A 24,885-nucleotide genomic window follows, 5' to 3' on the forward strand; every position below is an offset into this window, starting at 1 on the left:
GATCCGTGCTTAACCTACACCAAGGCAAGGGGAAACCTATAATGTGTCCCATAAACTTCCCCGAAAACAATAAATTTTAGATCCTCAGATGATTTTCAATTTAATCTAGAACACCAGGCCTTGCATCTCGATGCAACGTTGCAAGAGGGGGGCAGTTAGATAGAGAAGCTAGTTTATAATTGTAGTAATTCTAAATTTCAACACTAACTGACATGTCTGTGCGGTGGTGCTTCTAGTACGTCCAGCAACCCCGCTGTCGGAAGTGTTATTCTCCCGACTGTTATTTATTTAACATGGCATCTCGCAGAATGACTTATCGTCATTGCATTATTTCGTTTTTTTTGGTTTGACCGAGTTCATTACTTAGAATTGAGCCCAGTCTGGACGACTGCAGTCCCTGAAATATGTTTTACTCTTGCAAAGGATTCTTTTTATCTGTTGTTGTCGGGCTCATCATTCGGCCTCCGGGTGTAGATGGTTACACCGTCCCGATCGGAGAACGACATATTAAAAGTCCACGTACAGACTACCTACTACAAGCGAAAGCTGCGGTGACAACCTTACAACAATGGTATAACACATCCAGTGGACTATGGGACACGACGGGATGGTGGAACAGCGCCAATTGCTTGACAATGTTAGCCGACCTGACTGCTGTTGATCCTTCCATGATTCACATAACCCTTCCGGTATTTGAGAATACACTTGTCAAAGCTCAGGAATACAACTTCACGACGATGGTCACCAACCCCTCTGTCGTGCATCCGAATGGTTTTATCAATCAATATTACGACGATGAAGGTTGGTGGGCGCTTGCTTGGATTAAAGTGTTCGACCTAGTTCACGACCCGAAATACCTTTTGACGGCTGTCGATATTTTCAAGAACATGATAACAGGCTGGGGTGCGACTTGCGGTGGTGTTTGGTGGGATAAACCTCATACTCAGAACGGGGCTATCGAGAACGAGCTCTTTCTCAGCGTCGCTGCCCACCTCGCCAACAGAATGCCCGATAAAGACTATTACCTGGACTGGGCCTTGAAGGAATGGACTTGGTTCAAGAGAAGTGGGATGATCAACGCACAAAACAATATCAATAACGGTCTTGACTTAACGACATGTGAGAACGACAATGGAACGATCTGGTCGTATAACCAGGGTGTGATTCTTGGCGGCCTCGTTGAGCTTTCCCGGGCGTTGCCAGATGACTCCTCCTACTTGAGGACGGCCAACAACATCGCCATTGCTGCCTTAAAAGTGCTCACTGATTCGAATGGCATCCTGCACGATTCCTGTGAGCCAAATTGTGGCGCTGATGGATCTCAATTTAAGGGAATCTTCTTGCGGAACGTTCAGGTTTTATATGGAGCTTCCTCAAGTGAGCAGCTGAAGTCATTCGTTGAGAGGAATGCCGACAGTATCTGGGCCAACGACCGGGGTGTTGATAACGAGCTTGGAATTGTATGGTCGGGCCCATTCTCAGGTGGTGCTAATGCATCAACGCAAAGTTCTGCCTGCGATGCTCTGGTGGCAGCTATAGGCGTTCAGTAAGCCCTGAACACGCTTTAGTTTGAAGTATTCAGATATTGCAGTTTAATTGTGCGACAAATAAGCCAGACAATTGCAGCATCTTGATTTTAAGAACTGCTACTAAAATCTAGTGCGACTCCCAATCGTTTAATCCCAAATTCTTCGTTTCTAAGTACTAGGACAAGGGACGAAGACCGAGGATTTCTGGAAACGAGAGAAATCATCAGCAATTTCTTCATGTTATTGGCAGTTAGGTACAGCAAATAAATGGATATCTCAAAATCATGAAATATGGGTGGTACATCATAACTAATGGATTTTGGCTTCCTAGAATACAATTTCATTGAGCATTGAGCGATCTGTAGGCTTGTTGAACCAGACATAAGATACCTTAACACCCTTGGAGACGATGGAAAAGCCAACTTGAGTATCCTTTCACGCTAATTAGGACAGAGAATGCTTGCGACTACACAATGTAGATCTTTAGCTGTGCCCCATGCTCTCTCGACGCTTACCATGATCTGCGGGCAGGAATCCTTTGCGACCCTCGGTTTCGGGCTTACTGATCCCGAGACATACCTCTGCCAACCTGGTTTGTGGATTTCAAAAATTTCCCCGCAGCCATGAGGCAAAATCCTTGAAGTGGTGGCCAAAGCGCTGGGAACTAGACCGTCGCCAATGCTCAACTCAGGCATCCGGAAAAATCTTTATTTCCGAAAATTGGCCACCGATTCTGACGCGCAATCTGGGCCCTCGGCTATTAGATCGGGGAGCCACCGGAGATCGGGGAGCCACCGGAGATTAGAGCCTGTTACAAATTAGAAATCTGCTAAATAGCGCACCAATTCCAATGTTAGCTATGACACAGAGGACTTCGAGCGCGCCACCGTCAAACTGCCTTCGTAGCGTCTTTGGAAATTGCCCAAAAGAGTTAGGCACATGCCAGTTCTAGTGCGATCGGGATTAGTCGTTAGAGTTGGATAGTCGGTTTTAGTTTGCAATTGTGCATGAATAACCAAGATTGCGTATCCAGGTGCACGTGCCATTGGTCAGTTTGACCGCGTGAATTCTTACATAATCACGAGGTCATAAGTTCCGTCCAGCTCCATCCATTTTTTCCCCAGCTCGTGCCATCCTTAACCCCAGAGGTCTCCTAAAGAGCAGACGACTCTTTTGAGTCTTTCACTCATCATGGCTGACCGTAGCCTGGCGGTGAGGGCAGTGGCGGCGACCTTTGTTTCGATTGCATTCGTCGTGGTTTGTCTTCGGATATATTGCCGATTGAGAGTGGTAAAGAGCTTCGGGTGGGATGATGGTCTTATGGTGGTGGCCATGGTATAGTGCTTTCACTGCCTCCGCGAATAGTGCTAAGTCTAACTGTGGTAGCTCTTTTATATCATGTATGCCGGAAGCATGATTGGCGGAAGCCTTTATGGCACCGGGAAGCGATTCGAAGATATAACCCCGAGAAACGCTCTCATGGCGATGAGAGTAAGATATTATCAGCTTCTGAATCATAATGAATCCCATTGACCTAAGATCCTCCTAGTACTGGTGGCTTTGCGAGATTGGGTACTGCTTTTCTTCCGTCTTCTACAAAGCCTCCGTCTGCGTCTTCCTGCTCCGGATTACCGTTCGCCGCCTGCACAACTGGATCCTTTACCTTGTCATGTTCTTTACCGTGGCAACAGGGCTATTATTTATGTTCCTGATGCTTCTGCAATGCAGGCCTCTTTCATTCTTCTGGACCAGAGTTGGTCCCAACCCTCCAGCAAATGGGTCATGTATAAACATCAACGCAATTATCGCAATGACCTATGTTTATAGTGTTTTCGCCGCCATCTGTGATTTTACAGCTGGTATTCTTCCTATCTTCTTGGTTTGGAATTTGCACATGAATTTGCAAATGAAGTTTGCCGTAGTCGGCATCCTCGGCCTGGCTTGCATGTCAGTCTCTTTTGGGCCCACGAAATTTTTTTATCCCGCTAATATATCTGGATTGGTCTCTAGTGCAAGTTCTGCAGTGATTGCTCGATTTCCATTTGTCCAAACATTTGCCGATCCGGAATTTCTATGTATAGCTGCCCCTTTTGACTGGCGAGAGCCGTTTCGACGCATACTGACCATCCTTGAAACCATACAGACGCCACAGTGGAACTTGCTATCCTGTCAAACGTGGAAAATGGACTTGGGATAACAGCGGCCAGCCTCGCAACCCTCCGCCCTCTCCTTCGCCATGTGAAAGGAGACGTTGCGTCTACAGGCCATTTGAGTGGAGCTACCAATGCTAACTCAGCCCGGCGAAGTAATCAGCGGAATGGGTCGTTCCGGTTTGTAGAAGGACGAAGCAAACTGGCAAATCAAACCCAAACTTCTATGGGGGGCGAATTTCATCAGTTGGATGATCTGACTGGGAGTGAAGAGTTCCTCAAGCCAGACAGCTCCCCTGAGTCGGGATCTGCCACTGAACAGAATTGAGTTTAGACTAGCAAAAGTGATAAAAAGTTTTGATCATAAATATAGATTTTTATGAACGTCTACCGGCATTACTTGGTTTAGGAAAATCTTCAGTAGGTTATTGATGAGCCATGTCAGATCCACCACGACCCCCAATCTGGCCATATAAGAAAAATCGGGATCCTCGGCATGGGAACCCAAACCTCACCAACGTCAGAAATGCTAAAGGAGTGCCGGACATCGGTTCGCTCATTCTTTTCGGCGTAAACCAGCGCCCATAAACAGATACTATTAAAGGAGGGCGAGCTAGATTATTTGCCGACCATCTAGATAAGGCGTTGTATCTTTCGTCTAGTGGTGATGAAGCATAATATATAGATCCTTGACATTTATGACAGTTTTTTCTCCGACGGATATATCTGGGCCATAAGTTGTCCAGGCTTTCTTTCATGTAAACCTATTCCTACACACCAACACTTATACACCAGGCGGTGAGACATCCCCTACCGCCTCGAGTGTCCTGCAAAAAAAAAGTCCCCAAACGCAGATGAGACAAACTCTCCCAACCAAGGACAATGTCAATCTCCAAACCAGAGTCAGACGTAATCCTCAATCGCGCAAACGTCGCCCTCGCACGGAGCCAACGTCTCGTGGCATCATGGCTTCCCGCACAAACAGACGAGGAGCTCACAAACGTCAAGTCCGAGGAGGAGCTACAACGGGAAGAGGATGAGATCTTTACTGCAGTGCCTGAGACGTACGCCTCGACTACTTTCTTTTTGTTTTAATATATGGTCATTTCTAGTTACTGACAGAAACTCTACAAAAATGCAGGTTAGGAGTCGGAGCGCCTCTCCCCGAAAAAGCTGCCGATGGAAGCTGGAACCGCACCGAGCTCGGCTCGAACGATAAGCTGCGCAAGCAATTGCTGGGCAAGAATTATGACAAGATTATGAAGGCGTCTGCGTCGAATCAGCCGCTGCCTTCAAGGACTACTCCTAAATCTGCGGAACTGGTCCAAGGTCCTGGGAACAAAGAAGAGGAAGATGACGAGGACGAGGAAGGGCGTACAGCACTCGTGGGCAAGAAGAAAACCAATAAAAGGAGAGGAAAGGACGATACGCGTCAAGGCTCGGCACAGGATACTGGTGCGGAGGATCCTGAGAATAAGGCAACGCCTGCTGCTGCGGCCCAGGCGCCTTCTTCTCGTGCTGCATCCTCGAAGGGCAAAAAGAAGGCTACGAGTTATTTGGATGAGATCTTGTCTGAGAGGGCCAAGAAGAGGAAGAAGAGGTGAATAATGTCATGGCTTTGAATTCTGACTCTATCACATTCCTTGGCTTCCCAAGACTCTGTTCGCCTGCAAGGACGATGCCGTTCTGGGAACTCCCAGTCACAATCCGGGAAATAGCAGTTGCCTTGTTTCAGTTGACCGGTCATCACCTACGGGCGACGTCGAGACCAGTTCTCCGAATAACCGGAGACAGCCCTTCCAGCTAGCATCTCAGCTGCATGGCCAGACCTATATACAGACGATACTATGTATGGAATACAACAGTTCAATTCCTCCCGCAATCTAAATGTCACAAGAATGATTCATTTTTGCTCCGCCGGACCCAAGGGTATATGATGTTGCTGTGATAAATGAAATATGAACCCAGAGCCGCGACACTTCTCGTAGCATTGTGCTTCCTCCCATTCATCCTACCACCCACTAAAACAATCGGATATAAAAAAAAAATTGGACATCTACAAAAAAAGTGCGCGCGGAGAAACAGAAACTGGAGGCCGTCAACGCTCTCCACAAAAGGGACATCCAGATTACACTGGCCGTTCGCTGCGTTTCAATTGTACAGGTAAAGTCCAAAGAAAAAGAAAAGAACAGGGGAGGGGAAGGGCAGGATATAAAACTCCTCATGGTCAAAAATGCGATCGAGGGACGTGATATATGGGTGGTGGCAACGACTGTGCCTGTCGTATGCTGGATATTGCTCGATTGTTGTTTGAAGTACCCGTTCATTCAAGTCGTTTCCGCTTGCGGTCCTCCGACATGTTTTGGTCCTCATCAGGGCGTTCCGCAGTATCGGCTGGGTTAAGCAAGGAATGAACGTTGCTCGCCATGCTCGACCGGCGCGTCGCCGGCAGAGAGGAATCCTGCCGAGCGAATCGAGAACCTCCAAGTGACCAGCCATGATCCACTCCAAGCAAAGACGGGGAAGATTCGATGTTCGTCGGCGGGGTGGCATGGCGAGATCGGTCCTGCAGTCGCCTGGGACCACCCATTTCGTACTGAGCCAAAACATCTCGAACTTGCTGGTCACTAGAGATTGGCACTCGGTGCGGAGAAGGAGGCCAAGGGCCAGGACCGGCGTTGCCCAGAGGGAGGGGAGAAGTGCCCGACGGGGGCCAGCCGTGTTGCCGAATGTCGGCAGAGGTATGCCTACGGGCAAGATTAGGTCCCGGTGGGGTGGAAACAGACAGAGGATGCGGCATCGCTTGCTGTTGCTGCGGAGCAACCGGGGGTGCTTGCGGTCGGTTATAAGTTGCTGACGCGTTGGGGCCTCCAATCGAGCCATAGCGGCGAGGAGACACTGCGAGATGCGGCGGGACGGGTGGCCGGATCATGGACTGTCGGCGGCTGTCATCCTGCGGCATTTGGCGAGGTGAGAGAGGCGGTCCGGCTTCGACAGGCATATTGCCAAAGTACGGTTGGCGTGGAGGCATGAGCGAGTCTTGCGGGTTTTCGAGGGCGCGGATGTTGTCGATATGCCTCTCCACTTCCCTTTGCATGTTGGAGACTACTGCACTGTCAATAAAATACCAAATCAATGGGAAGAGCTATGCATACCATCACGATGTAGAGGGCTTTCCCTGTCGGGGACAACAGCCAGAAGAAACCGCGAGATCGAGTGTGTCCACTGTTATTGACGATATTAGCAATCGCCCTACGTCCAGATCAATGAGAGCTTACGTTATAGCATTTGGCGAGGCTCTCGGCCATGCCCTGGCACTTCGAGTTCAACGCCACATTACCCTCCTCGGCGCGCGACAAACGATTGTGCATGTCGTATAGCGAGTGCTCGAGAGCCATCAACCGAGCCTCTGTCGCATCAGGAACCGGCTCCGCTGGTGTACCAGGCTGTGATACTGCGGTTTTGTGGCTAGGGAAAGAGTCCCGGTGAATCAAAGCATGTCTGGATGCTCGTCGTTTGATTTCTCGTAGCCCGACCAGGTCGCCGCGTCTGAAATTGCCATTCCCATGCTTGAATTCCCACAGGGCAGAATCCGGGGATCCTGTATGGAATACATCGCTCACTACCGACGTGGATCAACAAATGCTGGAGAAGAGGCCGTCAGGGAGCAAACACACCTTTATGAAACCCATACATGTTCAGCTGGCGGACGAACGAAGAGATATTGGTGTGCTTGAAGTACTGGCTGCCGGGGTGTCAGCGAAATTAAGGTGTGTTTTCAGGGACAATGGACTAACGCTAGGACTTTGGAAAATTCGGAGGTCGGAGACATGACGAAGCTATCGTTGGTGCTCGACCAGGAGATGAGATGCTGAATACTGGTGTCTTCTAACATGCTGCGGTGATTGTGAGTGGACTAGACCGGGCGCACGGGCATCTGAGGCGGAAATATAGGGGGGACCGTACTTGTAGAGCTTATGGATAAAGGCAGTTTGCACGACCTTGGGCTGCTGAGCTGCGGCAGCAGCTCCGATGGCCTGGTTGGGAGCATTGGCGTTGGCATCCGCCGAGCCATTGGTGGTAACTCCCGGTCGGTCGCCATCGGAGCTGCCGTGTGCAGAGGCATTTCCTGCCGTCACAGACGAGGCAGCCATCTCTCTCGCAGCAGCGGAATGCGGCCCGGATGATGAAAGAACCGGAAGGTTGCGTGTATAGCCCGGGGCGAGTGCACCCCCGGTAACAGTGTTTCTCACGGTTGGAGGGTCGGCGAGGCTGTTCATTTCATGCGCAGGAGGAGGTGTAGAAAAAGCGGCGGTAGCGAACCCGCGAGAGGCCACCGAGGGGAGTGGTGGCGGAGACGAGGAAGGGGGTCGGACGCGATGGCCGTTTACAGCTCGTGCGGGAGAACGTGGGATTCTCGCGGGAGCCCAAGCCAGGCGCAGGTCAACACGCACGAGGGATCGGGACAGTCATTGCGCGATCGAATAATTGGATGGCAGGGGCGATGGGAGGACAAGGGAGAGTCGAGGGAGAGAGGTGAGAGTAGGTGTAAGAGAGAGAGTTGCAGAAGGGAAGGAAGAAGAGCTGCGAAGGCTGCGGGGAAGGGGGGCGAGAGCTGAACGGGCCCAGCGATCGGATCGACTATTAGTTCTACCTATAACTAGTGATTTATGAGGTCCTAGTATTGATCAGATCAGGTCATCGGGATCACTGAGTACTTACTCATGACTCGTTTCTTCCTCTCCTTCCGTTTCCTCCTCCCGCCAACGGACGGCCATGGAGCCCGACCCCGACGTTCAGGCCATCATAGCCAGTTTCAGCGCTCTCAGCTCAAAGCAGGCTCGTCAAGCTGTGTATGAAAACCCCTATCTTGAACGAGTTAGTGTCTGCCTGCTGATCAGCCATCCGCAGGTACGGTGGCATCCTGGATCAGCTCGTCCTGGATGAATGGCGCGAGGTGAGGAGCCGCATCAACCCCCAGATCTTTCAACGCGACTTGGTCGGCACCTTGCCTCTGGAGATTGTCGCTCTGATTGTCGAATACTGGGAGCTAGTCGATGTCGTTCGCTTTCGCAGGGTATGATCATCGTCTACCCCGTCCTTCCTTCCCAGCAGGCTGACATGCGACTACCGACCTACAGGTTTCGAAGCGATGGCAAGAAGTGCTTTCCTCCTCGACCGTCTGCCGTGCTGCTTATTGGGCCTGTACAGGCACTGATGTGTCGTCGGTACACTCGTCTTGGCAGTTGACCAAACTCCTTGAGAAAAGAATTCGACAAGAGCGCGGCCTGCCAATCATCGTAGCAGAATTCGAACGCGCTCTAGCAATATCTCCTACCGTTCAGTCAAGGTTAGTCTTCAACGATGGAGTCTTGGTCTGGCCCGAAGAGAAGACCGAGTACACCTCAATCGCGATCATGAACCTGTGGACATGCAAGCACGATCGTCTTATGACTGAAAATCGAGATAGACTGCTAGAAACCCGTGTCTCCAAAGGGTTTCTAGCGGCTATCACCATGCGAGGGTATGTTGCTTTCCTTGTATAACTTGGATATCTTCACGATCTCATGAAGGGCCAATAGATACTGTCATGTTTGGAACCTTGACTCCCACGAAGAAAAGTCTTTCCGATTGCCTTCAACAGGCCCTACTGATCACTTTCTCATCAATGGGACCAAAGTTGTTGTCAGCTTTGAGAGCTTCTTGGTTCACTGGTGTTTCAATTCCGAGGTCACTCGGCAAGTTGATACTGGGTGTAAGGTCCAACTGGTCGCATTGCACGCGCCAAAGGATCAGATCACGGTTGCTACTTTGGAGAAGAAAAATTTTGGAGTCAAGTTTGACCAGACCTCTGACCTTCAACTGCATGTGCAGAAATTCTCAGTCAACGACTCCGGCGCAGTCTGCCGCGTGCTCTCGCGACGCCAGAATATCTCCTTAGGCAAACATTTCGTAATGCGATACGTTAATCATGGAGCAATGGCCTTTGGCGGGTATCAGAGCACCACTTTCTTCGAATATGTCAACGAGGAGACTGATCAGGAAGGTTCATGCTTTTTTTCGCTTGAGCCTGATGAGAACATGATCAGGTTCGACCTCCTCCCAAACACATTATACTCCTTTCAAGTGTTTCCTGTGAGCAATTACCTGGCATACTCTCGATCCTTCGAAACTGAAGGAATATGTATTCTCAAATCCATACTTTGGAAACCTGGTGTACATCGATACTCTGTGCGCGATTTAGAGCCTCCGAAGGAGGGCTGCACGATGTGCGCAGACGGTGATTTCGTTGTGTTTGTCGGCCAGAACGGTCTGCAAATCTGGGCCTTTGACGAAAGATGGGTGCCCCCCAAAGCTCCAGGCTTGGTGGTCTGGAGTCCTTCCTGAGAGAGGCATAAGCGAAAGATGATATGGGGAAACTTCGGAAATGGGAAGAACAACGGAGATGGAGAAGGCGATATGAACTTTGGGATCTTTTTGGGATCTATAGAATCATGCCGTGGGGGTTGGACAGGTAGTCTGGAGTGCTAAGTAAGAAAAAGCCCAACATATAGAAAGAGGCTCTCGTAAACGGGACATGAAATGAGACGACAAAAATTTATTCCCTTCACATCTGTGGATTCAAATACTCCGCAACCGCCTTGACAGTGGCCTCGAAAACCGCACCAGCGTTACTTCCTTCCAATATGTATTAAGCATCTTTCTTAGGCGGATACTTTCTGAATTTGTGCTATTCATTCTCTTTGGCATAGACAGTCTCTAGTATAGACAAGAGAGGATCCCACGAAGTAAAGGGCAGCATCGGGCAACGGACAATGGGGCTGTGTTGTCAACATCTTGCTAATAATATGAGGCATTTAATCGGGAGACACGAGCATCTAGACGAATACGAGCCAAAATACAAGAGCTAACTGGTTCCAAATGCAACGCTGCCATGTATATCATTGATTCCAGCCGTATTTAAATAACCCACCAAGCCTCTAAACTTCCAATCCAAAAACCAATAACTATAACTACCTCTCCAAGATGACTAACTCACAACTCATTACGGATTGGTATAACAACAATGCCGCTCTGGAGCACGATCGACTTAATGCCTGTCGTCTTGAATTCTCGATTTCAATGAAGGTAATTAACCAATGTCTAGAACGACTAGGACAACATCTGCAAAAACCATTAAGGATCTTAGACCTAGGAGGAGGCACCGGCCGATACGGTACGTACTAGAGATATGTTTGGTTCAGCGATAGTCCCGATTGATGAGAATCTACATGTCAAGCTGTCGAGCTTGCGCGAAATGGCCATTCTGTTACTCTCGTCGATATATCGCAGTCAGAGCTCGACATCGCAAAGTCCTTCGCTACCGAGTCTGGCGTAAACATAGATGCCTTTGTCCAGGCTGATGCGCAAGCCATACAACTACATCCAGATCAGGACGATCCTGAAGCAGTTTTCGCCAAGTCATCATATGATTTGATCCTCTGCCAGGGTCCAATGTATCACCTTCTTGAAGAGTCTGAACGTTCCAAAGTCCTTTGCACCTGCACCGCCCTACTCCGTCCCGGAGGATTTCTTCTCGTCGCATTTGTCACTCAATATGCGCATCTAAGAGACATTGCTCAACGGGACCCAGCGCGTCTTGCGACGGAGTACTCCAGCTTTTACAGAGAGTATCTCTTGTCAGGCAATTATACAAGAAACGCATCTAGTGCAATGCACCATACGCATGTCAGCGAGATTAAGGAGCTTTTTAGAATGGTTGATGGGCTCTGCGCAGCTCAGCAAGCAGTGGGAATTTCTTTAAACAGGATTGTGCCTTGCGAAGGGTTTCTGGGCGGAGGTTTATCCTCAAAGCTGGTGACCTTGCCACAAAAAGACTACGAGCTTTGGGTGGATGTTGTGATGCAGTTTACGGATGATGAAGCACTACTGGGGAATGCGGACCATTTGCTGGCAGTCGCTGAGAAAAAACAATAGGCTTCACAATTGGAACGAACCAGTACTTGGACTTGAATGTTTATTCAATTAAATTTCCACTCCAGCCCTCCCTCGCGAGGCAGTTTTGAAGATGGGTATTATGGTGTCGGATGTACTGAATTTACACGCAAATACAAACTTGAACGTACTATGTAATCTACGAAAGACGCAATTCACATCCAACTAACAGGGTTACTCCAGAGAGACTAGTCTGTCCGGGCATAGAGGCTGGAGAATCAACCGAAGAGTGCAGAGGCCGCACTAGTTTCGGGACGTACTGTAAATAATCCAACTCGCACATCCCCTTTCCATTAGGAAATGATATAGAAAAAAGAGCCCTAGGAACACACAAGAATACAGTGACAAAAGAAAGATAAATGACACAAGAACGGCCGGGATTCAAACACGGTTTTCTAGTATGTGATGCCCCTGCAAACCGCGAGTGACTCGAACTTAGATGCCCAGGGTGAACTCGACGCCAACGTCGATATCCCGGGCCATCTTGACGACCTTGGAGAACTGGACGGACTTCTCTGCGGCGTTCTGGAGGTCCTCGATCGAGAAGATCTTCAGGCCGGACTCGTTGATCAGCTTGTGAGCCTGCTCCATGTTGGTGCCCTGCAGACGGGCCACAATCGGCGTGCGGAGACCCATGTCCTGCACGACATTAATCAGACCCTGGGCAATGGCGTCACAGCGCACGATACCGCCGAAGATGTTGACGAAGACAGCAGACACCTTGGGGTCGCTGGTGATCAGCTCGAAGGCGCTCTTGATGGCGGCCGGGGTGGCACCACCGCCGACGTCCAGGAAGTTGGCGGGGCTGCCGCCGTTCAGCTTGATGATATCCATGGTTGCCATGGCAAGACCGGCGCCGTTGACCAGGCAGCCAATGTCGCCGTCCAGCTTGATGAAGTTTAGGCCGTGCTCGGCAGCCTTGACCTCATCAGCGTCCTCCTGGGAGGTGTCGCGCCACGAGAAGGCCTCCTTCTGGCGAAACTCGGCGTTGTCGTCGAAGCTCAGCTTGGCGTCCATGGCCAGGACCTGGTGGTCCGAGGTCTCCGACAGAGGGTTGATCTCGATCTGAGTAGCATCCCGCTCCATGAAGCACTTGTAGAGGTTCTGGATGGCCTCCTTGGCCTCCTCGATGCACTGTGAAGAGAAGCCCAGGTCGGTGGCAATGGTACGGGCGATAGCGTCGGTGACACCAACGTTGATGTCGATAGGGGTGGTCAGGATGGCCTCGGGGTTCTCCTTGGCGACGGTCTCGATGTCCATACCACCCTGCGACGAGGCGACGATGACGGGGGACTGGGTACCACGGTCCATGAGGACAGCGAGGTAGAACTCACGGCGGGCGAACTTGCGCTCGCAGATGTAGACTGAGTTGCAGATACGGCCGCCGGCACCGGTTTGCTTTGTGACGAGCTTGTGGCCGATCATCTGGTCGGCGAACATCTTGGCCTCGGTGGGACTGTAGCACCGCTCAGTCAGTTGTTGTCTTTCAAGAAACGTTGTCGAAATCCAACTCACGAGTAAATCACCCGGACACCACCCTTCAGACCGTTGTCAAAGGTACCCTTACCACGGCCACCAGCCAGAACCTGAGCCTTGATCACCATGTCATCGTTTCCTATTATCCCCTGTTAGCCGGGCGCGCGTCGAAAACAGGCAGGCCATGCATACCGATCGACCGCGCAACAGCCTCAGCCTCTTCGGGAGTGCGAGCAACCTCGCCCTTGGGGACACCAACACCGTACTGCCTCCTCCGTCAGCAACCGATTAGGGATTAAAGAATCTGCGACCGAAAGATCCGACGCGGGTTGCACGCACCGACTTGAGGAGCCTGGCGGACAAGTATTCGTGGATAGAGAGGTTGCGCTTTTGCTGCAGAGCCAGTCTGCTCTGAACGGAGGACTCCTGGGGTGCAAGTTTGGCGTCAGTAACGGTCATCTACCGAGACGCGGCCCGATAGACCAAGCGGCTCGGGAAGAATAGATTCTCACCGTCGCGGCCCTGAAGGCAGCAGCAATTGGTCTGCTGCGAGCGAGCTTGAACATGATGAATGAATGAAGAAGGAGAGGAGAGTTTGAAACAAGGGCGGTGGTATAGGGGGCCCTTCGGGGTGTTTTTGGGGGGAGGAAGATTGATGATTCGGGAGAACAGCTTTCTTTTTCACGGCTTCTCGGTATGATGGCTGTCGCGGCCTGAGGCATCCCGGGTGGGCGCCCCAGGAACCAATCAGGGGGGTGCCCTGGCCTGACTCAGCGGGTCCATCGGGCGTAGCAGGAAGAACTCTTTTTCACTCAGAGATGCTATAGAGTGTGGTTTTAGTATACCATATCAGTGACAAAGGAGGAAATGTTCCTGGAAATGTGCTTAGATGTGCATGGGAAAAGATGTGAAAGGTTTCTCGACTTTCCTGTCTGATGTATATATCTGCCAAGTATATTCTCTGGATAGACCACTCCCGTGTTAACTGCTAACAAACAGATAACGGTAATATAAATTTAAGAGTACTTCTTTCCCTCCGGACCTCATTTGCCTACGCGCTTAAGCTTGTACAACTTAAACATACTGGTCATCACCCGACCAAAAAGCCCGGACCATGCCCAGCCTCCAGCAAGGAACCAGATCACCCAGCTGCGATTGCCTTCCCAGACCCAACTCTTGCGCCCACGCGCCCACGGCCACAGCCAGCGCCACGGCGCCGACCCATACAGCACCTGCGCGACCACACTGCGAGCATAGGCTTCATGAGGCATGGCACCATCCTGGCTGTGCGTCACCCGGCGGTTATACTCGGCCTCGATGGGAGAGTACATCGAATTGGGCAAGAGAGTCCGTTCGGTACGTGCGATTCGAGACTGGACGCCGCCGGTGACTATAGTGGTGACATTGACACTGAAACACTCTATTAATGACAGCACAGAGGCCGGGGAAGAAATAGGACATACCCGAATGGGGCCAGCTCCACACGAAGAGTATCACTGAACGAGTGCAATGCGGCCTTGGAGGCGTTGTAAACGGACCCAAAGACATATGGGATGATCTAAGAAATTAAGTCAGTACAACCTTGACAAACCAATAAAAGAAGACTCACCCCAGCTACAGATCCGATCTGGACAATTGTGCCCTTGGCCTTGATCAGGAGTGGCAGGAATACCTGGCACATGGCGATGACGGCGAAGAGGTTGGTCTCAAAGGTCTTCCGGACCTCGGCCAACTCGACTTCCATGGCCGGGACCGTGTAGTCTATGATGAATTAGTTGGGATATATTCCACAAAGAAGGTCTTTTCGGACAGACTTCGACCACTATCATCTTTCATTAGTTAGCAATAGTCTTTATACAGGTATAGAGGGATCACTCACGCATTGTTCACGAGATAGTCCAGACCCTTGTCTCCAAGCCTGGACTCTACGACCGTAAAACAGCTCTTGACGCTGTTTGTGTCATCCACCACCAAACTTAGGGTCTCGATGCCAACATCGGCCAAGTCTGAAATGGAGGTGGCATCGCGGGCGGTCGCAAACACGCGCAGGCCCTGGCGATGAAACTCACGCGCGAGCGAGTTCCCGATGCCGCCGGGAGAGCATCTGTGATTCGTGTCAGTAGGTATATCCCGCACGATATGGGACTCTTCACTCACCCTGTGATGAGCACCGATCGGCGAGTATCTGTAACCCCAGGCATGATTGCAAAGATGAAGTTATTTAGTTCCGGTCTCGATGACGAGAGCTCAGGAGATGCCTCGGCATCCAGCCCGTGACTGGATCTGCCCTAAGCCCTGCCCGCTTTAGTGATGTAGTTCAGGTTGCTTGGCTTCGATGTCAATAGGTATAGTTATAGAAGTTAAGCTACATTTATTTACGTTTCTTCTCGTAGATACCCGCCAAGAGGCATTCCAGACACTCACTTATGTTATGCATGGCACCATCCGCGCGGCACCGACTATTATCTCAGCGGTTGTGTCGATCCCCAAGCGAACCCAATCCATGGCGAATAAACCAGTCCAACGTGGCGATGGTGCTGATCGTTTTTAACCTTTTGTCTCATGTCCTGCACATATAAACCCCGCGCACTACTGCCTACCCGCATCTTGGCTTTTGTTCATCACTACCGGGACGGGCCTCCACATTAATGCCCACCAGCCCACCGCCGATCCTAGCGACACTTTGAATCGGATGAGGCCGGCTGGATTAGCTTTTTTAAAGAGCCACCCTGGTCGATTAGCTGCTGTGTTTTCTTCCTCTTCTGCACTTCCTCTCTGACTATGCTGTTTTGTTCTTTTGGCCACCGCTGAGGGGTAGTTAGTTGGCGCAGACACGATCAGGCTGTGGCCCAAACCTAAGAGGTTGCATTGGGACTCGCCATGGCCGACCTTTTGGCTGTCCGGCACAAGAGAAATCCCGGCGACGATGGTTATCGGACCCCCACCATCGAAGATACCGAGCGAGCATTGTACCTGGTGGACCAAGCAGACAGTCCCGGTAGCAGAGTACGGGTTGTCCACACGACTGCGCTCGAGGCCGCGCTGCAGAAAGTACCATCACGGGCCATTGATGGACCGAGCCGTCTATGTAAGGAATTGCCTGGTGGACCAGCGTATGATGGTGTGACTCTTTCTCGGAGAAGAACCGATGCATCAGCCACGAGTCTCAGTTGGAAAAAGCGTATTCGGCACGTTACCTGGGCTTACTTTACCTTGACCATGGCCACTGGTGGCTTGGCCAATGTCTTATATCAAGGTAAAGGACTTGTAAATAAAGAACAGGGGACTTGACTAATGGAAGTGCAGTACCCTACCGGTTTCGAGGTTTGAAAACCATAGGGGATGTTGTCTTCTTGATCAATATTGCGCTATATATCCTGGTTTGGGGTCTTCTGATAGCACGATTCTACTATTATCCGTATACATTCAAGGCATCTTTTCTCCACCCAACAGAATCCTTGTTTGTGCCGGCGTCAGTGGTGTCCTTTGGAACGATCTTGATCAATGTATCCCAGTACGGCGCCGGCAGCACGGGGGATTGGTTGCAACGAGCAGTGGGAATTCTGTTCTGGATTGATGCCACACTTGCGGTGATGTTCTCGGCGGGAATCTACGTCCTTCTGTATGACTTACACCTCTTTACGAAGAAGACAATGCTGATCTGTTCCAGATGGTCAACCCAGACTTTTACCATTGCACAAATGACTCCAATCTGGATCTTCCCTGCGTACCCTATGCTCATCATCGGACCTCATGCTGGCGTCTTGAGTAAGAAGCTGGAACCATCGCGCGCCCTGCCCATCATTATTGGCGCCACGACAATCCAGGGAGTCGGCTTTTTGGTTTCGCTGATGGTCTACTCGGCCTTTATCTACCGACTCATGACGCAGAAACTCCCGAAGGAGAATGTACGCCCTGGTATGTTTGTCTCGGTGGGACCTAGCGGATTCACCGTCGCGGGGCTTGTCAACATGGCCTCCGAGGCGAAGCGGTGCTTCCCGGCTGATTTTATGGGGAACGGGCCGCTGGCGGCCGATATCATTAAGGTGGTTGTGGATTTTGCAGCATTGTGGTTGTGGGGGTAAGCTGTTCTCCATTCGTTCTACTCTTCCTGACTAACGGGCAGCAAGGTTGGCGATATTCTTCTTCATCATTGCAAGTTCAGCACACATGTCAGCCATCGGACCAGGCCGCATGGTCTTCTCGATGACTTGGTTCTCGTTTGTGTTTCCCAACACGGCACTCATCACCGCCACATTTGCCATAGGCAAGGCATTTTCCTGCAAGGCCATTGATATTGTTGGCTGTGTTGCCGTTTTCCCTTTGCTGTTGATGTACTTTTTCGTCTGCTATATGATGATCCGGGCTATTGTTCTGCGCCATATCTTGTGGCCTCAGAAAGGAGAGGATCGAGACGAGGGTGGATTTGAGATTCTTCAGATCAAACCGGATGCAGAAATTGAAGGGGATACGGCTGTTTAGTTCCAACGTTCTTGTACTGCGCCACAAAACGTGTATGTACCCTGATACCCCGTCGCATATTTACAACATCTACCCTGCGCAGAATGACAAGCAATATATCAAGTACCCAGTTTGCATTGACCTATGTACGTCCCAGCCCTATTCCACCCAGACTACTCAGCCTACGAAACTGTAATGGTCGAGGATCCACTACTCTCATATCCCTCTGTCGAGACGATTTGATAGTTAAAAGTCCCCAGATCCATGCCCAGAGCTGCCCAGGCATTGAAGTGGTTCGCTGTGGTGACGGTCCCGCTGGATCGCTTGCTCTGACGGATCGACCAGTACTGGTTGAAGGTGGCCGTGCCGCTGATTGAGGGCTGGTCGACTTGTTGGTGGGTGTAGATGTCGTACGTGCCACCGTCACTGGACACAGTTCCCATGTGAGTCATGCTAGAGCCCGGGTCGTAGTCTCCGTAGCTTTCCATGATGTAGTATTCAATCAGGGGGCTAGTGGTCCAGCCATAGACGGCCAGATAGGCATTTCCATCCGGACTGAAAGTACCGGAAAATGTGATGTCCCTAGGGAGGTGTGCATGTTAATGAGCTTGTTCACGTCGGCCTTCTGAATCTCCTTACTGAGCACTGCCTGGATTCCAGCCCTTTCCACAGGTAAAGTCACCGCCGTTGGCGTTGGACCAAGTGACGCTGTATTCACCACCCGCGCCGTTGGTGTAGTCGACAGTGCCATCTCCATTGGTCCAGAAGGAATAGTAGTAGCCGTTGTTAGTGCCAGTCTGGCTGGTAGTGATCGTCTGACGCTTAGACAGCTCACTGGGGGCCGCACGGACACTGGAAAGAGCAGCCAGGCCCAGGGCTAGCTTGGAGAAGGACACCATGGTGAGTGATAAGTGAGATGAGATGGTCGCTGCAGGACTTTCAACCTTGAGCCTGGGGTTTGGACCATCAACACCTGGTGAATTTATAGACCTCTCCGGATATTCGTCAGGGACATTAGGCCTAAATTACAAGCAACCATAAACAGCCAGAAACGCCCGAATATACCCAACAGGTTAGCTCGGGGCTGTTGAAACGCCTTTAACCGGGTGCATCAGACCAAGACCTGGAGACCCCGCATTTATCAGGACATGGCGTTTTCTGCAGATTATGGAGTCTCAGCCATGGTAGTTAAAACGAATGATGGTGGTAGTAGTAATAGGAGAAGTAGAAGTAGTAGTCTCGCAGTATGTCTGCCTGTCACATTGATAAGCCCCCCCACAAGTCGGTCGGCCCGATAAAGACGGGTTCCAAAATTTTTTTTTCTTCTTCCTTTTCTTTTCCTTCGGCTTGTACTCCTTGACTCTCCCGGCATTTCCTACTTCCTCCGTGCAGGATATTAGCCTGTGTATTTTCCCTCCATCCCTGCAGTCTGATCACCCGTCGTGTTCGTCACCGCCACCATGTCGCAGAAATTCTATGTCACCTACAACCAGGTCCGACCCCACCACCACCTACAGGCAAAAATGAATGAACGTTCCCTGATGTGTTTAGGTCCACAAACTCTGCCAGGAGTCTGGGGATAAAATCCTGAAAGAGTTCCACCCCAATCTCATGATCGCCATCGGCGGCGGTGGTTATGTGCCCGCCCGCATTCTCCGGTCTTTCCTCAAGCGCCCCGGTGACCCCAACATCCCCATCCAGGCCATTGGTCTGTCGCTGTACGAGGACCTGGGCCGTGGAGACCCGGAAGAGACCCCTGGCACCAAGGTCACTCGCACGCAATGGCTGGACCTGTCCGCGCTGGAGATGGCCAACCTGATCGGCAAGAACATTCTGATCGTTGACGAGGTCGATGACACCCGGACGACGCTGGAGTATGCCGTGCGCGAGCTGCAGAAGGATGTCGAGCTGGCGCAGAAGCATCTCGGTCGCGAGGGCGAGAAGACCAACTTCTTCGTCTTTGTCCTGCACGTAAGTCTTCTTTCTCTCTCTCTCGCATCTCATGTGTGTATACTGATTTCGGGCTAGAACAAGGACAAGCCAAAGAAGGGCACTCTGCCCAGTGATATGATGGAGAGTGGCAGGTACCATGCCGCGGTCACCACGGGCGATGTGTGGATCTGCTATCCTTGGGAAGCCAAGGACATTGACGAGCACGACGCCCTGGCCAAGGAGTACCCCGTTGTCTAAAACAAAAGCATTGAATTGGTGGTCCTTTGGCTTTTTCTCCAGGGTGCACACAAAAGTACATAGCCCCAGGACATGTCCTGTTACGAAGATATCCGATGAATTGATTTACATGGAGGGAGAGAGTATGTCTTCAATGTTGTAGCATGAGGTCTGGTAATTGGTATAGTCGAAGGAATAGGTAGATCCTTGTGGTCGCTTAGTCCACGTCCACCTTGCCCTGACGCAGCTCAATCTTGGCCTGTTCAATCTCTTTCTGCAGCTCCGCGTGCGCCTCGGGAACGTCGTTGAAAGTGAAGATGGCGACACCGAGTCGGCCGAGTAGGTAACAACCGAAGACGATCAGCGCGTAGAAAGGCAGCTAGAGAGAGAGGGAAAAAAGGAGGTATCAGTGTCTGTCTTTCTCCTTGGTCGGATCGGGGAGGGAGAGCTGGAGCGTACCACGGGGATGACCTCGTTCTGTAGGGTCTCATTCAGGGGCACTAGGCCCAGGTAGAGGGAGAGGTAGAGCTGTGGCACTGTGAGCTAGAGTCACAGATAAAAGTTGGTTGAGCTATGAGGACTGGTGGCATACCGAGGAGACGAGCAGGAGCACGGAGAGGGTCTGTTGAGCACGCGTCATGGTGAAGGGGTCGGAGCGGTGGATTCTGAGAATGGGGATGGCAGATAAGGGTGTCCGAAGTCAATTGAGCAGCACCAGGCAATCTTCTCCCTAAATGCGTCGAGGGGTGCGCCAGTAGTTCCGTTCGGGGGGAGAGTTGAGGGAGGAAGAAGATCAGGCCAGTTGGGCCGATGCGCTTCTTGGCCGGGACGGGCCACACCAGTTAGTTACTATACATGCATGACTGGAAATACAACAGGGACGAAAAAGATGATTAGTGAGCAAATCAGAATGGACTCACTACCACGCACACATCCGTTTTTATGTTTATTTATTTGCTTGTAGCTCCAAGGGATGTTGGTGCCTGACAGCCTGAGGCAGCACCGAACAGTTCAGAAGTGAACTGAATGACTTCGAAGAATAGTTAGCTAAGAAGAATATCTCACTAGTATCATGAACCCTCGTCCCCGTCACGCCATACTATTAGTTAGTCAGTTAGCTGCTATCACTAAACTAAGTTCTTCCCTTGCTCTGCCCGACCCAGCCAGACCCGCCCCACGAACCAACTTTGAGCTCAACCAAATGCTTGGCTGCTTTCGACCCTCTCCTTTGTGGCTGCTTGCTCATCTGGAAGTCTCCCTGGTCCACCATTTCACCCCCTAGAGATGTCTGCTCCAGGCGGGATATCGACCACCGGTCCTGGTACTGCCATCGGTTGGATGCTTCCTCCGGTTGAACAGATCACCTCGGATCTGTCACCATCTCCCCCTTCTTTAACAAAGGGCACAGCGACCATCGATCCAGAGGAGCAGAAGAACATGTTCCGGAATGTGCAGAACATTATCCAAAAGGCCGACGAAGGTACGAGCTACGACTTGAAGGGACTCCATGCCTCGTTGGAACAGGCAGATGCAGATTCCCAGCGGGGCGGACGCAGTGTCGAGTCCTTGGGCGAGGTGCGCACCATTCTATATAAGCTCTGGTCCTGCAACTCGGAGTATCTGGCTCAAACTGCCGAGGTTTTGGCCAACGGGAGTCGGGATTGTGGGTTTCGTTCACCTCTGAGATGATATCCCCAAACTGACCATGTTTATAGCGTCATGGCGTGCGCCATATGGCCAATCGGGAATTTTGAAATTCTTCCTAGAGGTCATAGCCTCCACGGACGAGATTGGTACCGATTTACTGCTCCATTCTCTGCGGCTTGTTGGGAACTCCTGTGCCGATACAGGTATGTTTTTATCTCGACTTTTCAATGGACAGAGGTTAACACGGTTACAGATGAAAATCGCGACATTGTGGTCAAGGATAACTATACTCTGGCTATACTCCGGTATTTCCTTGATCCGGACTTGGTCTTTGTAGCTATACCAGTGATATACAACATTTGCATGGATTTCGGTGAGGATTAATAGTACTTGCACAATATAGTATGCTGACGAGACCCCAGAGCCTGCACATGCTCAGATGGCGACGAACAAGACGGCATATATACTCTTATCACTACTGAGAGTTGGAAGTACAATCCAGGAGAACGATGCTTTACTGGACTACGCGTATGACCTGATCGAGCTGGCTACTGAGCAAGGCGTTGAACAGTCTCCTGATGGGACGATACTGTTGCTGACGGAGCTCGCTCTTGACCCCCACACGACTTTCCCCCATTTCTCGGCCATCGTGAACAGTCTCAGCACTTGTCTGGAGAAGGAACGATTCCAAAATGCCTGCGTATCAAACGATATGGTTCCACAGCTACTAGAGATCCTCCAGCGGTCATTCACAATTGTAGTCGACCAATCTTCCCGCGAAGACACTCAGACTCTATCCCAGCTCCGACTGAAGATAAACCAGGGCTTGGGCGAAGTCTCAGCCTCATCATTGTTCGCAGAAAAGTACCCACTGGACTCAAAGCTTGCACAAAAGCTAAAGTCATGGGTAACAGCCTCCGAAGATCAGCTCCAGATTTGTGCCTGCATCATGCTCGGCAATCTCGCCCGCTCGGACGAGGTCTGCACAGCAATGGTACGGGATTTGAAAATCCACGAAGAGCTGATCTCTGTTCTCCGGAGAGATAACGCCCGCGGCGCAGTCTTGCACGCTACACTGGGTTTCTTGAAAAATCTCACCATCGCTGGTGAATACAACAGGCTCAGTCTCGGCGCTGCGGGTCTCATATCCGCCGTCTCGCGACTATGGGCGTTTGAAACTGTCCCGGAAGTCCAGTTCGTGGCTGCTAGCATTGTTCGCCAAACCATCATCTCCTCGGTGGAGAACATCTCCCGTCTTCTTGCTCCGCTTGAGCAAGAAACCGATTCCTCGGAGAATAGTCAAACATACCTGTCCCTACTATTGTCTCTCTTTGATAAAACAGACTCCCCGCCCATCAAGACAGAGATTGGACGAACTGTCGCGTCTATTTGCAGAACGCTCAGTCCCAAGTCTCGCGATGGAGACCGGGAAGCCTCCTCTCTCCTTGAACGTCTCTACAATCAGCACGAGGGCATTGCGCGGCCCGTCGGCGCAATGATCACTCAGTCGCAGTGGCCCGTCGTCCGCAGCGAGGGCTGGTTCGCACTCGCGCTAATGGCGACTAGTCGCTCTGGCTGTGTCGCGGTGTCGGACTGTTTGCAACATACAGAGGTTTCTGAGGTGCTCCGAAAGACTATGAGTGATGATACCTCTGAAGACAATGGGGAGACGAACCAGGCCCAAGTAGCCAAGGATCGAGATAACATTGTGGTTCTCGTGCAGGAACTGCTGAAGAATGAGGTATGTGTTCTTGGTCCTGCAAAGTCATCTTGAATACTGATTCGAATGTCGTTAGTCTGGCGCCCTACCCTCGGATTATCGGAGTATAGTGGAGGATGTGATGAAGGACCATGCCTCACAGCATTTGAGCACCAGACAAGACTGAGAATAAGGTCGGGCGTTGCAATAGACGAGCCTAACAGATCGTGATGGACAGATACGTAGAACTACAATAAATTCAATGCTCTAAACAAACCACAAAACACACCGGAGTATGTACCGAACGACTGGGTATATGTACGCTGTCTATCAGACCCACCCTCTATCATCTGCTCCTGTCACGCCATCTGCAAACACACATGTTCCTGCGCATATGCTCGATACCGCTCTACAAGATCCGTAGAGTCAAGGCCAGCAGCGCCTTGATGGGAAGAATAGTGCGACACAAGACCCTTCCCGTCAATAACGACGCGCGGACGGCTGCCATCAGGTCGTACCCACTCTTTCAAAAGCTCGTCTTGATCCGAGTCGCTGCGGCGAAAGATATCACGGAGTTCCTCTGCATCATTACCCCAAAAGCAGCCAAAATTCTGGCTGATCGGTTCTGTCGGTTCCACCCAGATCGGGAATTTGTAGCGATTGAGATTTCCCGCCTCGAGATGGTGCAGGAAAGAGTAGTGCTGTTGAGCACCAACTGTCCAGTCTTGTAGCGTTGGTCCAGTCTCGGTGTAGACAGATGCGGCAATTGGGTCTCTGTGAGAACTTGGATCCGAGGGGATCAGCCACCGATGGCCAAAGAATGGCGGCGAGAAGCCCTTCTCCATTTGGAAGCTTGGCGGCCCTTCCCAACGGGGAAGGCTTGAGGCGCGCCAGTCGTGTTCCAGCTGTGATTTGGACCTTGATGGTTGCTCGACGTGGTACAATTCTGGGAGATAGGGGAGAGCAATGCCTGGGTGACTGTGGAGCGAAGCCACGGCGGCCTCGTTCACCACGTTCGCGGACACCATTAATGAATCTGGGTTGTCGAGCTTGGTCTTGACGATGGTGGGAATGGCCTGATCCTCGAGGAAGACAACATCGCCGTCGATGCGGATGTACATCACATTGTTCTTTGCAACCTCCCAATCCTTGTCAATTCCCGCAGAAGACATCGAATACGCAGAGGTCTTCTCCACGAGTTCGGCGACCCTGTCCAGGCTGTCCGTGTTATTGGTTTGGGGGACGAAGACCACCTCGTCGAGGAAACCATGGTTGCCGATCAGGTTTCTCTGGGATGCGTTAAATCAACACCAGAGATATATTGTCAATGTACCTTACCTGCAAATAACAGTCCAGGATCTCAGTACGCTCATGGTACGTAAAGGGCACCAGAGCGACAATCTTGAAGCCCTGCGGTTTGGGGAAGTGGCCTGAACTGCTCGAAAAGGCAAAGAACGGCGATAGATCTTTGCGAAATAGCAGCGAGAGCAAGTCAAGCGGCAGCACCGAAGGACTGAAATAGCTCAAGACGGTCGCGATAATACACATGTAGCCCACGATGCTCCACATCAGCACCACCCCCCAGTCGCGCCAGCAGGAGGTCTTTGTAGTCTCTCGGCTGGACTCGACATCACGGTTGATCGATATACGGCCCATGATGAACTACCTGAGCGGCAGGGTTCAAAAGAGTATGAGAGATGAATAGTGCGGCCACATGCTGGCCGCAGGCTAGAGCGGCCAATTTAATTGCTACATCGTC

General features: G+C 51.2%; 16 protein-coding genes across 16 annotated transcripts; 8 read left to right on the top strand and 8 right to left on the bottom strand.

The window, feature by feature from the left end:
* Positions 1 to 635: 635 nt before the first annotated feature.
* On the top strand, positions 636 to 1,550 carry N7510_010183 (Six-hairpin glycosidase; the record flags this gene model as incomplete). The annotated part of the gene is made up of 1 exon (XM_056982108.1): positions 636 to 1,550. The coding sequence occupies one exon, from the start codon at positions 636 to 638 to the stop codon at positions 1,548 to 1,550; it is 915 nt and encodes a 304-aa protein (XP_056829944.1).
* A 1,170-nt stretch (positions 1,551 to 2,720) lies between these two features.
* N7510_010184 (uncharacterized protein) lies at positions 2,721 to 4,007 on the top strand (the record flags this gene model as incomplete). The annotated part of the gene is made up of 4 exons (XM_056982109.1): positions 2,721 to 2,864; positions 2,916 to 3,020; positions 3,079 to 3,604; positions 3,673 to 4,007. 4 exons carry the CDS (start codon positions 2,721 to 2,723, stop codon positions 4,005 to 4,007), a joined length of 1,110 nt encoding a protein of 369 aa, XP_056829945.1.
* A 554-nt stretch (positions 4,008 to 4,561) lies between these two features.
* Positions 4,562 to 5,283, top strand: N7510_010185 (DUF3245 domain-containing protein; the record flags this gene model as incomplete). Its single annotated transcript, XM_056982110.1, has 2 exons — positions 4,562 to 4,743; positions 4,821 to 5,283. The coding sequence occupies 2 exons, from the start codon at positions 4,562 to 4,564 to the stop codon at positions 5,281 to 5,283; spliced, it is 645 nt and encodes a 214-aa protein (XP_056829946.1).
* Positions 5,284 to 6,002: 719 nt separating this feature from the next.
* N7510_010186 (heat shock factor family protein) lies at positions 6,003 to 7,959 on the bottom strand (the record flags this gene model as incomplete). The annotated part of the gene is made up of 6 exons (XM_056982111.1): positions 6,003 to 6,784; positions 6,835 to 6,904; positions 6,958 to 7,301; positions 7,357 to 7,424; positions 7,477 to 7,575; positions 7,646 to 7,959. The coding sequence occupies 6 exons, from the start codon at positions 7,957 to 7,959 to the stop codon at positions 6,003 to 6,005; spliced, it is 1,677 nt and encodes a 558-aa protein (XP_056829947.1).
* Positions 7,960 to 8,455: 496 nt separating this feature from the next.
* Positions 8,456 to 10,066, top strand: N7510_010187 (F-box domain protein; the record flags this gene model as incomplete). Its single annotated transcript, XM_056982112.1, has 4 exons — positions 8,456 to 8,532; positions 8,591 to 8,756; positions 8,821 to 9,203; positions 9,262 to 10,066. 4 exons carry the CDS (start codon positions 8,456 to 8,458, stop codon positions 10,064 to 10,066), a joined length of 1,431 nt encoding a protein of 476 aa, XP_056829948.1.
* Positions 10,067 to 10,801: 735 nt separating this feature from the next.
* Positions 10,802 to 11,656, top strand: N7510_010188 (class I SAM-dependent methyltransferase; the record flags this gene model as incomplete). The annotated part of the gene is made up of 2 exons (XM_056982113.1): positions 10,802 to 10,895; positions 10,959 to 11,656. 2 exons carry the CDS (start codon positions 10,802 to 10,804, stop codon positions 11,654 to 11,656), a joined length of 792 nt encoding a protein of 263 aa, XP_056829949.1.
* A 453-nt stretch (positions 11,657 to 12,109) lies between these two features.
* N7510_010189 (succinate--CoA ligase subunit beta) lies at positions 12,110 to 13,114 on the bottom strand (the record flags this gene model as incomplete). Its single annotated transcript, XM_056982114.1, has 1 exon — positions 12,110 to 13,114. The coding sequence occupies one exon, from the start codon at positions 13,112 to 13,114 to the stop codon at positions 12,110 to 12,112; it is 1,005 nt and encodes a 334-aa protein (XP_056829950.1).
* A 178-nt stretch (positions 13,115 to 13,292) lies between these two features.
* Positions 13,293 to 13,716, bottom strand: N7510_010190 (succinyl-CoA synthetase beta subunit; the record flags this gene model as incomplete). The annotated part of the gene is made up of 3 exons (XM_056982115.1): positions 13,293 to 13,415; positions 13,490 to 13,609; positions 13,663 to 13,716. The coding sequence occupies 3 exons, from the start codon at positions 13,714 to 13,716 to the stop codon at positions 13,293 to 13,295; spliced, it is 297 nt and encodes a 98-aa protein (XP_056829951.1).
* A 477-nt stretch (positions 13,717 to 14,193) lies between these two features.
* On the bottom strand, positions 14,194 to 14,894 carry N7510_010191 (short chain dehydrogenase/reductase; the record flags this gene model as incomplete). The annotated part of the gene is made up of 2 exons (XM_056982116.1): positions 14,194 to 14,568; positions 14,769 to 14,894. 2 exons carry the CDS (start codon positions 14,892 to 14,894, stop codon positions 14,194 to 14,196), a joined length of 501 nt encoding a protein of 166 aa, XP_056829952.1.
* Positions 14,895 to 15,025: 131 nt separating this feature from the next.
* N7510_010192 (uncharacterized protein) lies at positions 15,026 to 15,351 on the bottom strand (the record flags this gene model as incomplete). Its single annotated transcript, XM_056982117.1, has 2 exons — positions 15,026 to 15,254; positions 15,308 to 15,351. The coding sequence occupies 2 exons, from the start codon at positions 15,349 to 15,351 to the stop codon at positions 15,026 to 15,028; spliced, it is 273 nt and encodes a 90-aa protein (XP_056829953.1).
* A 679-nt stretch (positions 15,352 to 16,030) lies between these two features.
* Positions 16,031 to 17,632, top strand: N7510_010193 (tellurite-resistance/dicarboxylate transporter family protein; the record flags this gene model as incomplete). Its single annotated transcript, XM_056982118.1, has 4 exons — positions 16,031 to 16,406; positions 16,457 to 16,772; positions 16,821 to 17,231; positions 17,281 to 17,632. The coding sequence occupies 4 exons, from the start codon at positions 16,031 to 16,033 to the stop codon at positions 17,630 to 17,632; spliced, it is 1,455 nt and encodes a 484-aa protein (XP_056829954.1).
* Positions 17,633 to 17,793: 161 nt separating this feature from the next.
* On the bottom strand, positions 17,794 to 18,510 carry N7510_010194 (glycoside hydrolase family 11 protein; the record flags this gene model as incomplete). The annotated part of the gene is made up of 2 exons (XM_056982119.1): positions 17,794 to 18,193; positions 18,251 to 18,510. 2 exons carry the CDS (start codon positions 18,508 to 18,510, stop codon positions 17,794 to 17,796), a joined length of 660 nt encoding a protein of 219 aa, XP_056829955.1.
* A 561-nt stretch (positions 18,511 to 19,071) lies between these two features.
* N7510_010195 (xanthine phosphoribosyltransferase) lies at positions 19,072 to 19,801 on the top strand (the record flags this gene model as incomplete). Its single annotated transcript, XM_056982120.1, has 3 exons — positions 19,072 to 19,104; positions 19,163 to 19,582; positions 19,640 to 19,801. 3 exons carry the CDS (start codon positions 19,072 to 19,074, stop codon positions 19,799 to 19,801), a joined length of 615 nt encoding a protein of 204 aa, XP_056829956.1.
* A 196-nt stretch (positions 19,802 to 19,997) lies between these two features.
* Positions 19,998 to 20,420, bottom strand: N7510_010196 (dolichol-phosphate mannosyltransferase subunit 3; the record flags this gene model as incomplete). Its single annotated transcript, XM_056982121.1, has 3 exons — positions 19,998 to 20,159; positions 20,240 to 20,323; positions 20,373 to 20,420. The coding sequence occupies 3 exons, from the start codon at positions 20,418 to 20,420 to the stop codon at positions 19,998 to 20,000; spliced, it is 294 nt and encodes a 97-aa protein (XP_056829957.1).
* Positions 20,421 to 21,064: 644 nt separating this feature from the next.
* N7510_010197 (uncharacterized protein) lies at positions 21,065 to 23,313 on the top strand (the record flags this gene model as incomplete). Its single annotated transcript, XM_056982122.1, has 5 exons — positions 21,065 to 21,443; positions 21,496 to 21,630; positions 21,681 to 21,800; positions 21,850 to 23,168; positions 23,224 to 23,313. The coding sequence occupies 5 exons, from the start codon at positions 21,065 to 21,067 to the stop codon at positions 23,311 to 23,313; spliced, it is 2,043 nt and encodes a 680-aa protein (XP_056829958.1).
* Positions 23,314 to 23,485: 172 nt separating this feature from the next.
* On the bottom strand, positions 23,486 to 24,788 carry N7510_010198 (uncharacterized protein; the record flags this gene model as incomplete). The annotated part of the gene is made up of 2 exons (XM_056982123.1): positions 23,486 to 24,415; positions 24,465 to 24,788. Coding segments are annotated over 2 exons (1,254 nt in total), but the record flags the coding sequence as incomplete, so codon positions are not given.
* Between the last annotated feature and the right edge of the window lie 97 nt (positions 24,789 to 24,885).

Source organism: Penicillium lagena, assembly GCF_028827675.1.
Source record: "Penicillium lagena strain IBT 129212 chromosome Unknown utg000007l_segment0_segment0, whole genome shotgun sequence".
Lineage (NCBI taxonomy): Eukaryota > Fungi > Ascomycota > Eurotiomycetes > Eurotiales > Aspergillaceae > Penicillium > Penicillium lagena.